Consider the following 13,824-nt stretch of genomic DNA (forward strand, 5'->3'; position numbering starts at 1 on the left):
CCCCCCTGCAAAGAATAACATGCATTACCACATAATGCATAATATGTGTGTGTGTGTGTGTTATTTTTGCAAAATGCCAAGAAGCTCCTAATAGGTATATGGCTCAAATATTATGTTCTTGTAATGAAAAGTAGACTAAAACATTAATGTAAGTGTACAGTATTTTAAGATAGGACAAATTTAAAAACTGGTATGAGCCAGCTTATATCATATATAAGTGTTATTTATAGGATGGAAACTGCTTATAAATTATAATATTATAGATGAGTAGTTTTAATTTATACTATAATTTGGAGAATATATCACTCTAGCATGAACATATTCAGGTATGGTATCAAACATACATTTTATTATTTTGTAGTATTATATTACCACTGATGTGTGGTAAAAGCAACATATAAGTCATTATTATTATTATTTTTAACCTACACTTATAACAGTGTTAGTAACTTTTACAAAAAGAAGGAGATCCAACTGTTGCTCCCATCTCAATGACTATTTTCCTAGAATGCACAAATATGGCTGTCAAGAAATCTGAAGAAACATATTTTTAAAAAATTTTGTTTCACTTGATATTTTAAAAGTTAAAGTACACTTGGGGCACCTGGGTGGCGTAGTCAGTTAAGCATCCAACTCTTGGTTTTGGCTCAGGTTGTGATCTTGGGGTCGTGAGATCGAGTCCCATGTCAGGCTCTGTGCTCAGGGCAGAGTCTCCTTAAGGCTCTTTCTCCCTCTCCCTCTGGCCCTGCCGCTCATGCTCTCTCTCTCAAATAAATATTTTTAAAAAGTTAAAGCAGATTTGATAAATATAGTATCATCAATCTCAAAAGCTCTTGAAAGTATCTGAAATGTCCATTCAAAATGTGTACAAATGTCCCACTAGATTTTTCAACAGTATCTGCCAGCAAAATAAATACAAGTTCTCATAATACAAATTTAGCTGTTAATTCCCTTTGGTTTATTACAGTTTATTTTACGGGCTAGGCTATGAATTAGCCTGGTTTCATAACCCTTACCAATAATCTTGTACATACTGAAAAACTGATTCTGAATTTCAAAAAGTCAATTGTCAAACCTTTAGAATACTATCTTTTTAGAAGTAGGGGGCCTGCTACAGTTAGTTCAATGAAAAGTAATATTTTAAAAATTCAACCAGGAAGACGTTCATAATCAAGTTCATAATCTATTTTTTTCTCCTTAAACTGTTACCCTTGACAAAACTCTCACAAATAGCCAAGAACAGAGTAAGAAGGGAAAAAGATTAAATCTTTTAAAGACACTACAGAGACAGTTTTAGTTCTTAAAGATCAAGAAAAGAATATGTGTGTGTTGGGTCACCATGATGTACAGTTAAACATCTTATAATTTTGTCAGTCATACCTGAATAAAGCTGAATTAAAAAAAAAAAAACCTCAGGAAAAGAATAGTCTAATCATCAATGAACAAGGTAAATAACAAAGACATGAAAAGTTTTTAGTAAGATGAGTTGCAATAACTGAATGAAAACTCTAGCCTAAGATGAAAGCAAGTCAACTGCTCCAGAGAAGACAATTGTTCCTGATAACACTGAAGAGATCCTTACCCCACTTCCAGGGTCCTCATAGAGAAGACATGGTTAAAAAAATAAATAAATAAACAATTACCTCAGCAACACCTTCAGTATTTATATGAAGTCACCCAAAGCTAATTTTTTAAAAGAATTTAAATGAGAGATGGCTGGGTGGCTCAGTCAGTTAAGAGTCTGCCTTTGGCTCAGGTCATGATCCCAGGGTCCTGGGATCCAGTACCATATGGGGCTCCTTGCTCAGTGGGGTGCCTGTGTCTCCCTCTGCCTGCCGCTCCCCACTGCCTGTGCTCACGTGTTCTCTCTATCTCTGGTAAATAAATAAATAAAACCTTTTAAAAAAAGTATCAAACTTTCAAAAAAATTTTAATGAAAAATTTTAAATGCACAAAATTACAATTTATTCATTTATTTATTTTAAAGATTTTATTTATTCATTTGACAGAGAGAGACAGCAAGACAGGGAACATAAGCAGAGGGAGCTGGAGAGGGACAAGCAGGCTCCCCACCAAGCAGGGAGCCATACAAGGGACTCGATCCCAGGACTCCAGGTTCATGACCTGGGCTGAAGGCAGACACTTAACCACTGAACCACCCAGGTGCCCCACAACATTACAATTTAAAATGTAGAAGACCCTATCACAAGATAACAAAAGAAATCTAAAAGAGAAACCATTTAATATAGGATAGTCAGCTTCTCAACCAAAAAAAAAACTATTTTAATATTTTTCTGAAAGTGACAAGAGGCTATTTATTGTCTTAGTGAAAGCTGAAGCAAAGAAAAGGAGAAACGTGGAAGTTGTAATGTGTTGACAAAGTGTTGGAAGAGAAAGGAAGGAATGTTGCTAACATGGGCTTTCTTTTCTCTAAAAATCTTAGAAGTTAGACCACCCCAATATGTCAAAGAAGGGGCAAATGACAACTTAAAAACCCAAAACGGGTAGATCTACTAGATCTATTCAGTGTTTCCTGAACCGTGTTACCAACTAACACTTAAAGAGGATATTGACAAAAGAACATCTCTCAACCTTTCCCTTCCCCATAACTCTAGCTTAACTGAGAAGAAAGGATTTTTTTAAACTTTCAAGATAAGTTAAATAGAAAGGTCATTAAGTACGCTTCTCAATTTCATAATTACAATAACTCAAGAAGCTAGAAGAACAAAGAAAGTGCTATTTTCTCTACTCGGTAGAATAGTTCAACTAAACTGTACATAAATAAGCAATTAAACATCTTGATTAATTATCAAGAAATGTAAGGAGAAACTACTAAAATAAAGAAATACTGTAATGACATTTTCCATAAAGTAAACATAATGTGATCCTTAAGAAAACAGAGGGCCAGATACACATCTAGTCTGAACCAAGAAAAATGTAAGGCCATATAAATTATTACTGGGAGGTTTAGATTTCTTTCCTAAAAATAATTTCTTCCCCTAAATGTTATATAAATATACAATCAAACCTTTAAAAATGTTTTAAGACATATATAGCACTGTTTAGAACACGCAGTCATAAAATATGAACCAGACTCTGTAGATTCAAGTATTAAACTTGGTCATCAATTTAACTAGGGATACATTTTCTTGGAAATTTCCAAATTGTTTTAAACATGACTTGTTTTGAGAACTCTGTTTACTATTAAAATGCTTGTGATATTATATACTTTAAAGTAAATGATCAGAGAGGAGAAATTATCTGGTGATCCTGAAAGAACTGGGAAATCACTACAAATGAAAGCTTCAGTGAAGACAGCTAAAAATGAGAAACAGTACTTCTTCCATCAGGAAATTATTCTTAATCTGAGTTTCCTCAAATCCAACAGACAGAACAGGTAAGCCTAAGGTTTTATGTCCATCCTTCTATTCAACTGCCTACAGACATCACCACCAAATTCTACAATTCATTCCTTAGTTTCCTCTCCCATCCTTACACAACTCATACTTTTCACTCCTTTGAATACCATTCTAACTTTGTCATTCCCAAATCATATTATGTTGTTTCATGTCTTCAAACCTTCAAGGAATGCCCTTTTCCAGTTCCATTGGTTCATCAAGCAAACTATTATTTATCTTCCAAATTACACTGAGGCATCACCTCTTTTACTGATGTTTTCTCTGACCTACTAATCCCTAAAATAAGAGTTACATATTCTCTCTATGCCACTTCTATAACTTATTAAAAACATGTTATCATTGCACCTACTTCATTACAATTAATTACTTACATGGTCTAGCTCCCCATCAGAATATAAACTCATGATTGTGCCTGAAACTTCCTTACCTTTATTTACGTGCAGACCCTAGGTAATGTTGGGCTAACCATATAGATAAACATATGATTAAGAACTCTGATTTCTTTCCTTCTAAGCTTTTTCTTCTTAGACCAATCACCATCAACCTTAGAATATTATGGCAATTATGTCCACAGTTTCATAATGTATAATATACTTTTTCATAAAAACAAAGTTACAAAAAGATACTTAGCGATATTTAAATTAAGTAGTATTTCTTGGGATTGTAATGAGAGCTCTTTATATTATTGCTTCAATGGGAAAATGTACTTTGAGTTCCAAGCAAACAGCTTATAATTTTGGGGAAACAGTATGTCCTTAAGCTAGGAAAATCCCATGTTAAATTTCCGCTGGTTTGAATTAAAACAATATTTGTGTAATCATTTGCTTACCTTCACCCCCATTTGACTTAAGCCCTAAAAATGTAGGAACTCTGTGGGTTTTATTCACCACTGTATACCTTAAGCACATATTATGCTAACAACTATATGTGAAAGGAAAAATGGGAAAGAGTGAAGGAGAGGAGGAGGAAAGGCAGAAAATAAGACAGGAAGGAGAGAGAAATGAATTTTATTTAAAAATTTTTACAATATAATGGCATAACTTTTTAACTGCCATTTCTACTGAAATAACTCCAAATCTCTATCTTCTTATAAACATGCCTTCTCCAATAACTCTTATTTTCAACTCTTTAGAGCATCTCAATATGTGTATCTATAGAACTTTTAAGTCAATGTGTGAGAAAGCTTATTGACTTTCCTATAAAATAAGCACTTTTCTTCCTTCCATAGAAACAACAGGTCAGTAACTAAGAGGGGAGATAATGGTGATGTTTACACAACTATATATTTGTCAAAATTCAGTGAATTGCTAAAAATATGTCTCCTGAGAACAAGATAAACAAAATAAAGATAAATCCATAATTAGACACCTATTAGTAAAAAAATGTAGAACATCAAATAAACAAAAAAAAATTTTTAAGTTACCAGACACAAAGTACTTACAAAGGAAAAGCAATTCCACTGACAGTAGACTTCTCATCAGTATTAAAGAAAACAGTGAAATAGGATCTTTAAAAGGTAAATAACCATCAAATAAGAATTTTATATCGACCTAAAGTATAACTGAAGAGTGAGGGTAAAAATGAAGGTATTTTGAGACATAAACTACTAAAGAATATATTTCAGCAAAATGTAAACCAAGAGAGAAAAGGTATTGTAGAAGAGACTGCAAACTTCCTAATATCCACTTTCCTCTTCTTTTTACAACAAATCTCCACTTCTACTGGAGTTTTAGCTATGCATACAACTTATTCACCTCTCCCTCCTGCAGATATGTGCCTAAATTTGAGCCAATGAGTGTGACACAAAGTAGTACAACTTCCAAGTTACCTCCCACCGAAAGACGAACTATGTTGTACTTCTCTCACTTCCCAAGGGCCAGAATGAGGGAATAACTACAACCTTGTTTAACAGTGCAGTCAACATTGCCCTACAGGACAACAAAGCAGCAAATTAGAAAAACCCAAGTTGCTCCACCAGCCTGTATTCACTCCCTTACTTTTGAAGTGTTATGCACCTTAATAAAACTGCAATATTTGGGAGTTTCTTTGTTATAGCAGCTTAACCTGTAAACTTTATAGGTAGAATACAAGAATAGTAAACACGTTTTTTTTTAAAGATTTTATTTATTTATTTGAGAGAGAGAATAAGCAGTGGGGAGGAACAGAGGGTGAGAGAGAGACAAAGAAGCAGACTCCCCACTGAGCAGGGAGCCTGACGTGGGGCTCCATTCCAGGACCCGGAAATTATTACCTGAGCTGAAGGCAGACACTTAACTGACTGAGCCACCCAGGCACCCCAGTAAGCACATTTTTAATAAAATTAGTTAGAAATATAATTATTGACTGTAAATTAAAAAAAAGAACTAGATTGTATATCTATTCAACAAGTAATTGTAAAGTATTAGAACCCATGTTTTAAGTAAAAAAGAATATAAAAATACTGAGTACTTTTTAGTCATTGTTAGGATTATTTTTAGTTAAGAAGTATATTAAAATTTAGGAGTAATGACAAAGAATAAAACTATAATGAATAGCTTCTAAACCAGCAGAGGGATAAGAACAAAGCAAATTCTACCAATCCAACAAGAGAGGTAAAAAAACAAGACATAAATACAAAGAGAGGAGAATAAGGGCAAATAAAAAAAAAAAAACTAATCAGAGTTGATTTCTATCTAGCTATTTATAGTTCAAAAAAAATACCTAGAATAATAAAAAATTTGTATCTATGAAACAGCATTCCTTTAAAAAGTAAGCAGGAAAAACTAATTGAATTACCATAAAAAACTGAAAAATTCACAATGATGAGGGGAAATTTTAACAAATGTGTATCATAAATGAAAAGATCTAGAGGTAAATATATAGCAGATATATAAAGTCAACAAATTTACTAAACGAAGAATTCTATACTGAACACATAAAGAACATACATTATTTTCTGTTACATATACTAAAATAATGAAAAGACAAGCTACAACATGAGAGATTTGTGATATTTATAACTGACCAAAAATAGTCGCCAAAATTTAAAAATAATTCACAGACACACATCTCCACCAACCATCGCCCTCCACCCGCCCCACCAAAAAAAGTGAATACAAAAGGTAGTTAATTCTTAGGCAAAAAACATTTAGTGGTCAATTACACCGAGGCCCAATTCTCAATACTAAGGAACAATTAAATTAATACAATAATAAAATAATATTTCATACTCATTACACTGGAAAAATTAAAAGGTCAAAAATTATGAAATGTTGGCAAGGATGTGGAAAAACAGGAGCTCTTATGCACTGCCAATGGGAATATTAACTATCCAGTCACATTAGTAAGTATAGGAAAGCTGAAGACGGTCAGGCCTAAGATCCATCATTTCCACTTTTAGGCATATACCAAGAACTCTCCGCAGTTCACAAAGAAACACAAAAAAGGTAGTCATTACAGTATTGTCTCTACTAGCATAAAACTAAACAATGTATATACCTATCAAAAGAAAATAGAAGAGATAAACATCCCACTATATTCATAAAATTCCATCCCACTCATACAATTAAATAACATACAGGACCTATAAAATTTATGCTGAGCAAAAACAAGTCACAAAAGAGTTTGTAGTATATATGTCATTAATACAGACTTAAAATCATGGAAAAATAAATACTAGTTGTAGACACAGATATCTATGTGCCAACAGTATAAAAACATATGTAAATATAATAAATATCAAAACATGCTGGAATCAAAATAGTGACTAGAGTGGCATGCAGAAAGAGAATGGGATCAGAAGGACTATACAGATACCTCAACTGTATAGGTAATGCTTTATTACTCTAAAAACTAAACCCAAATAGTAAAAATTTAACATTTGATAAATTTGGAGGTGGGTACAAAGGTGTTCATTATATTGCTTTTGGGAGCTTTTTATGTGTTTATAATTTTTCTTAAAGCAAAACAAAAACTCTAAGGGGATTCAATAAAATACACTCAGAATTTCTCACATACATTAAAATAAATGCCATCAAAGTAGAAGTTTATAAAAGTGTACCTAATTTCTATTAATTGGAATCCAATGAAGAAGCTCTGAATCTCTCAAGTATGATAAAATGATCACGATAAATACAAAAGCCATTACAACAAAAATAGCTTTAACTTATAGCAATTGATATATAAACAATGTTAATACTAACTACATTTTTATAAAGGCTTGTAACAATTACTTTGTGTGAAGAGATGAGAAACTAAAACAGTAATAATTTTTTTACAAAATACAAGAATACAAACAATACCTTGGATGCACGAATCTGCCTGTGAACATCTGTTAGTTGTTGGATTTTGTATTCTAGCTCTGAAATCTGGGCTTGAAGCCATGTCCATCGGCTGCCAACTCTCGCTCTGTCTACAAGCCACTTCCATTCAGTACTACAGTTACTGTGAACGAGACAAACATTGTTAGTCAAAGAATAATCTTTTGAGTTTTCACAGACTACTTAATAAATTTGTTGACTCCTGTCATATAATCCGAATTCCTTTATACAACAATTACATGAAAGAAGAATCAGATATCAACTTCTTATAAAGAAGATTTAACTTCCTTATCTTTCTATCCCATAACACTTGTTTTTATTATTACATATCCAGTAATAAGATAATCTCTTCTGCCACTTAACATTTTATTAATATGCACAAGGGGTGAAAGAGGAGTGGGCCAGCAAAAGAAAGGAAACAGGAATGATACTACTAACACCATGTAAAAAGCTTCTATATGTTAAGAAGTAGTATTGGATAAGTCATTTGACTGTGCTAGATCGAAATCTATGTAATAAACCAAAGCACTCAATTTTAATATATGCAATTTTCATTTGTTAAAACAGTAGTCACTGTTAGCTAATTAAATACCTAAAATCAATTTATATATATTGTCAAAAAAGTTTCAAAAATATGAGTGCTCTACCATTCAAATAAGTATATCAAATATATAGATCTTCAAATGTTTATTAAGATAAATAGCTTGTTAAAACCTGATTCCCAGGGGCACCTAGGTAGCTCAGTTTGTTAAGCATCTGCCACCAGCTCGGGTAGTGATCGCAGGATCAAGCCCCACACTGGGCTCCTTGATCATCAGGAAGCCTGCTTGTCCCTCTCCCTTTGCCCTGCTCACGCTCTCTCTCTCAAATAAATAAATAAAATCTTAAAAAAAAAAAAAAAAAAAAAGAGAGAGACAGAGACGCCTGGGTGGCTCAGTCGGTTAAGCATCTGCCTTCAGCTCAGGTCAAGATCCAGGTCCTGGGATAGAGCCCCACAGAGGGAATCCTTGCTCAGCAGGGAGCCTGCTTCTCCCTCTGCCTGCCACTCCCCCTGCTTGTGCTCTCTCTCTGACAAATAAGTTAAAAATAATAATAATAATTTTTTTTAAAAACCTGATTCCTAGGATTCACAGCCCAAAGATAACAAAGAATTTATATAAAGACTTTTCTGTCATGCATATTTGAAAAGAAGGGTTGAACCCTAGCTCCTCTATCTTTTGGCAAGAGCACCACTTTAATCCATAGTTTGTGAGACTACAAATTAATTACTTTATGAAAATATTCTAACCACTCCAACTAGAAAACAGTTATTTGGAATAACTAATTAAGAGCTTCAGATTACAAAAGAAAACATGACAGAAACTGAAGGTATAAATGAAAACCAATAAATACTTAACGGCAGAACACAAACTTTATGAAAAATTGTCTAAAAATTACATTTACTATCAAAACCCATAGAATGTACAACACCAAGAGTGAATCCTAACGTAAAGTATGGACTTTAAGTGATAACAATTTGTCAATGTAGGTTCATAGATTGTTACAAATGCACTACTCTGGTATGCAGTATATTGATAGTGGGGGAGGGTCTATCAGTGTAGGGACAAGGGATATATGGGAACTCTCTGCATTTTCTGCTTAATTTTGCTATGAACCTAAAACTGTTCTTAAAAAAAAAAAAACATTTATTAATTTTACACATTTAACCATGATTGAGTCTCCCATACAAACTTTAGCCAAAGAAAATTTATCCTAAAAGATAATTAACTGGGGTGCCTGGCGGGCTCAGTTGGTAAAGCATGTGACTCTTGATCTTGGGATTGTGAGTTTGAGCCCCACATTGGGTGTGGAGATTACTTAAAAATATTTTTAAAAATAAAATAAAATAAATAAAAGATCATTTGTTGTGATGAGCACTGGGTGTTGTGTTGGATCACTAAACTGCACACCTGAAATGAATAATACACTGTATGTTAACTAACTGAAATTTAAATAAAAACTTACAAAAATAAAAGATCATTTGTTGTCAGAGAAACAGAATAAATTATTATAACTTTACTATATAGAATTTATTCATTATAACAGGATTTTACATTAAATCAATGTCCCTAAAGAGCTATTTTTGGTTTTTTGTTTTTTAATATTTTATTTATCCATTTGAGAGAGAGAGCATGAGTGGAGTGGGGGGGTAGAGGGAGAGGGAGAAGCAGACTCCCTGCTGAGCAAGGAGCCCCACGCGGGACTCAATCCCAGAACCCTGAGATCATGACCCGAGCAGAAGGCAGACGCTTAACCAACTGGCCACCCAGGGGCCCCAAGAGCTATTTTTGTTAAGATTCTAATTGCACATAATATGATTGAGGAGACCTTCATATAAATTAAGAATTCTCTTGGTATTACTATGTATTCAGTTTATAGTCATTATTATGCTTTTTAAATTTGACACACTTTTAAATCATATTTTCATAGTTCTGAAAATAGTAAAAGAGAATGCCTATTCAAAATAATATTTAAATGGAGGGCTGGCCAGTTCAATCAGAGGAGCATGCAACTCTTGATCTCAGGTTTTGAGTTCAAGCCCCACGATGGATGTAGAGACTAATAAACAAACAAGCTTTAAAGAAATAATAATATTAGGTCTTCCCTTTTGTGGCCATTGTTGAAATGCCAGCAGCCAAAATGAAGTTCAATCCCTTTTTGACTTCTGACATGAGCAAGAACTGTAAAGGGCATTTCAATGCATCTCTCCACATTTGCAGGAAGATTATGTCTTCCCCTCTTTCCAAAAAGCTGAGACAGAAGTACAATATTCGATCCACGCCCATCCCAAAGGACAAAGTACAGGCTATGTGAGGACCCTACGATGGTCAGCAAATGGGCAAAGTAGTCCAGGTTTAGAGGAAGAAATATGATATCTACATCGAACAAGTGTAACAAGAAGGCAAACGGCACAACCGTCCATGTGGGCACTCACCCTAGCAAGGTGGTGTCTAACGAGAGTCTAACTAGAGATAACTAGACTAAACCTAGATAATAAATAAAGACCACTAAAAGATCCTTGAACTTAAAGCTAAATCTCACCAAGTAGGAAAGGAAAAGAGCAAATATAAGGAAGAAACAATTAAGAAGATACAGGAATAAAGTAATCTTACATACAACTTCAAATAAAAACTATTAAGTGGCTGGGTGGCTCAGTTGGTTAAGCATCTGTCTTCGGTCAGGTCAGGATCCCAGGGTCCTAGGATCAAGCCCTGCGTTGGGCTTCCTGCTCATCAGGGGTCTGCTTCTCCTGCTCCGTCTGCCCCCAGCCCCATCCCCATGCGGCACACTCTCTCAAATAAACAAAATCTTTAAATAAATAAAAACAGTTAAAATGAAAAAATATTAAAATAGATACTAATATCTATTATAGATAATATTTAATAACATTAACTGCCAATCATGAAATTAGTGAGAAAGGGAAGGGCCATGGCACATAGCAGTTGTACAGGTAAAGAGTTGGATTTTACGCAAAAAGGAAGTTTGTGGGTTTTTTTTAAAAGATTCCATTCATTTGACAAATAGAGAGAGAGAGGGAGAGAGCACAAGCACGAGGAGTGGCAGGCAGGCAGGGGGAGAAGGAGAAGCAGGCTCCCAGGACCCTGGGATCATAACCTGAGTTAAAGGCAGCAGTCCAACCGACTGAGCCACCCAGGAACCCCAAAAAGGAAGTTATTAGCAATACAGTAACAAATTTTTTTCCCCAAGCACTCTGGCTACTAGGTAGAGAAAGCACTATAGTGGGATATGAGAAGAAATAAGGAAATCAATTAGGACGCAACTATAGTAATCTGGGTGTGGTACAGATAATTGCAATCTCCAAACATTTCATGCGCTATCCTACATTTTCCAGCCTTCCTTGAACTTAGGTTGGGGCCATGTGACTAATTCTGACCAATGGGTTGTGAGCAAAAGTGAACTAGTCATTTCTAGTCTATCAGACAACCTTCAAAGCATTAGCGCAGACAGTATAGCTACAAGATGTGGGAGGATCACAGCCCAAACCACACTGGCTTTAACATCAGCCACAGCAAAACTCTGCTGTGTTAAACCACTGAGATTAGAAGGTTAATTTGTTACTCCAGAGACCAGTGACTGAAACACTGAATAAAAAATGAAAATGGCATGAACTAAGAAGGGAAGGTAAGATGAAGAAGAGATGAAGATAAGAGGATGGATTCAAGGTTTATTTTAAAGCTGAAAGGACTTGCAGAAGTATGGTGTGGGAGTAAGTATGGGGAAATCAAAGATGATTTTAAACATTCTTTCATTAAATTTTTTTCCAGTTGAAAAATTTCCCTATAACATGCAATTTTGCTTGATTGTCAAACTCATGGTTAAAAAAGAAAAGAAATTATGGAGCTCATCTTATTGTACTTCTAGTAAAAATATTCTAATAGTGAAATTGTCTACAAAAATTATTTTCATGTTTATACAGTAAATTTTACTATCACAGGAAAAAAATAGTAGTATCAGATTAATTTAAATAAACTAAGTAATCCTAGGGCTTTGTAATATTTGAAATGAATTTTCTGTAAAGGATATCTTATCCTGTATTTTAATAGGACTGAATAAAAGCTGTCTGCATATTCTGTCAGTCTGTATCCTTGCTTGTTTGTAGTCACCACTTAACTTGCTGAATAAAATAAGTACAAGCTATTTAGACCAAGTGGTTGTAAGTACAATTTCTCTTGATACTAACTTCTGGTCAACATCATGAACCTACATCCCTGCTTCGACCCTGAAGTATAGTTTCCAGAATAAGACAGAGCTTTCTAATACCACATCTTAAAATACCAAGATTAAAGAGACACATATTAATTTTGTCTCTAACATAAACATTAGCTTACTAGTAATAATGAATTAACTATTATAAAAAAATCAAAAAAGAAGATCCAAATGTGAAAAATGACAATCCCAAGAAGAATAAGGTTTGTCTTTAATTACATTAAATTAAGCCAAACTTCTCTACTCGTGTTTGTTCACCCAGGAAAAGCTTACCTAACTTCCCTGGAATTTGATTCCTTTGCACCAGGGTTTGGCAAACATTTTCTGTGAAGAGGCAGATAGTAAATATTTTAGGCTTTGTGGGCCACCTGGTCTCTTTAATAACTACTTAACTCTGCTGTTATAGCATGAGAGCCACCATAAATGAATGGGTGTGATGGTGTTCCAATAAAACTGTGTTTACAAAAACAGGCAATAGGTAACCTTGAGAACAAAGAATAAAGCTGGAGGATCACAAACCCAGATTTCAACCTATACTATAAAGCTACAGAAATCAAAACAGCATGGTTCTGGCACATAAATAGACATATAAATCAACAGGACAGAATAGAGTCCAGAAATAAACCCATGCTTACATGATCAATTAATCTATGACAACAGAGGTAAGAATTTATAATGGGGGAAAGACAGTTTCTTCAATAACTGGTATTGGGGAAACTAGACAGCTATAGGTAGTAGAATGAAACTGGACCATTTTCTTACTATACACAAAAATAAACTCAAAATGGATTAAAAACTTAAAAGACCTGAATCCATAAAACTCCTAAAAGAAAACACAGGCAGTAATCTCTTGGTCACTGGACTTAACATTTTTCTGGATGTGCTTCCTCAGTAAGGGTGACAAAAGCAAATATTGTTTTGGGACTACATCAAACTAAAAACTTTTGTATAACAAAGGAAACCATCAACAAAACAAAAAGGCAACCTACCAAATGGGAGAGGATATTTGCAAATGATATATCTGATAAGGGGTTAATGTTCAAAATATATAAAGAATTCATACAACTAAACACCAAAGAAACTAATAATCAGATTTAAAAATGGGCAAAGGACCTCAACAGACATTTTTTCAAAGAAGCCATTCAGTCAACAGATATATGAAAAGATGCTCAATATCACAGTCATAAGGAAAATGCAAATCAAACCACAACGAGATATCACCTCACACGAGTCAGAATGGCTAGTAACAAAAAGACAAGAATAAACGTTGGTGAGAATATGGAGAAAAGGAAACTCTCATGCACTGTTGGTAGGAATGTAAATTTGTGCAGCCAGAATGG

The 13,824-nt window shown here is 34.1% G+C and overlaps 1 protein-coding gene across 10 annotated transcripts in view; it reads right to left on the bottom strand.

Moving 5' to 3' along the window:
- Positions 1–13,824, bottom strand: part of KANSL1L (KAT8 regulatory NSL complex subunit 1 like) — a 150,416-nt gene that overhangs the window by 103,516 nt on the left and 33,076 nt on the right. For 8 of the 10 annotated variants that reach the window (XM_045806633.2, XM_087863161.1, XM_087863156.1 and 5 more), the window contains 2 exons: positions 12,758–12,808; positions 7,700–7,841 (listed from right to left, as the gene is read on the bottom strand). In XM_045806633.2, the coding sequence (XP_045662589.2) occupies positions 7,700–7,841; positions 12,758–12,808 (193 nt within the window). The remainder of the gene's footprint in view (positions 1–7,699; positions 7,842–12,757; positions 12,809–13,824) is intronic. The other 2 variants (XM_045806636.2, XM_045806634.2) reach the window with 1 other exon arrangement.

Source organism: Ursus americanus, chromosome 1 (genome assembly GCF_024610735.1).
Source record: "Ursus americanus isolate L20-20 chromosome 1, mUrsAme1.1.p, whole genome shotgun sequence".
In the NCBI taxonomy this organism is placed as follows: Eukaryota; Metazoa; Chordata; class Mammalia; order Carnivora; family Ursidae; genus Ursus; species Ursus americanus.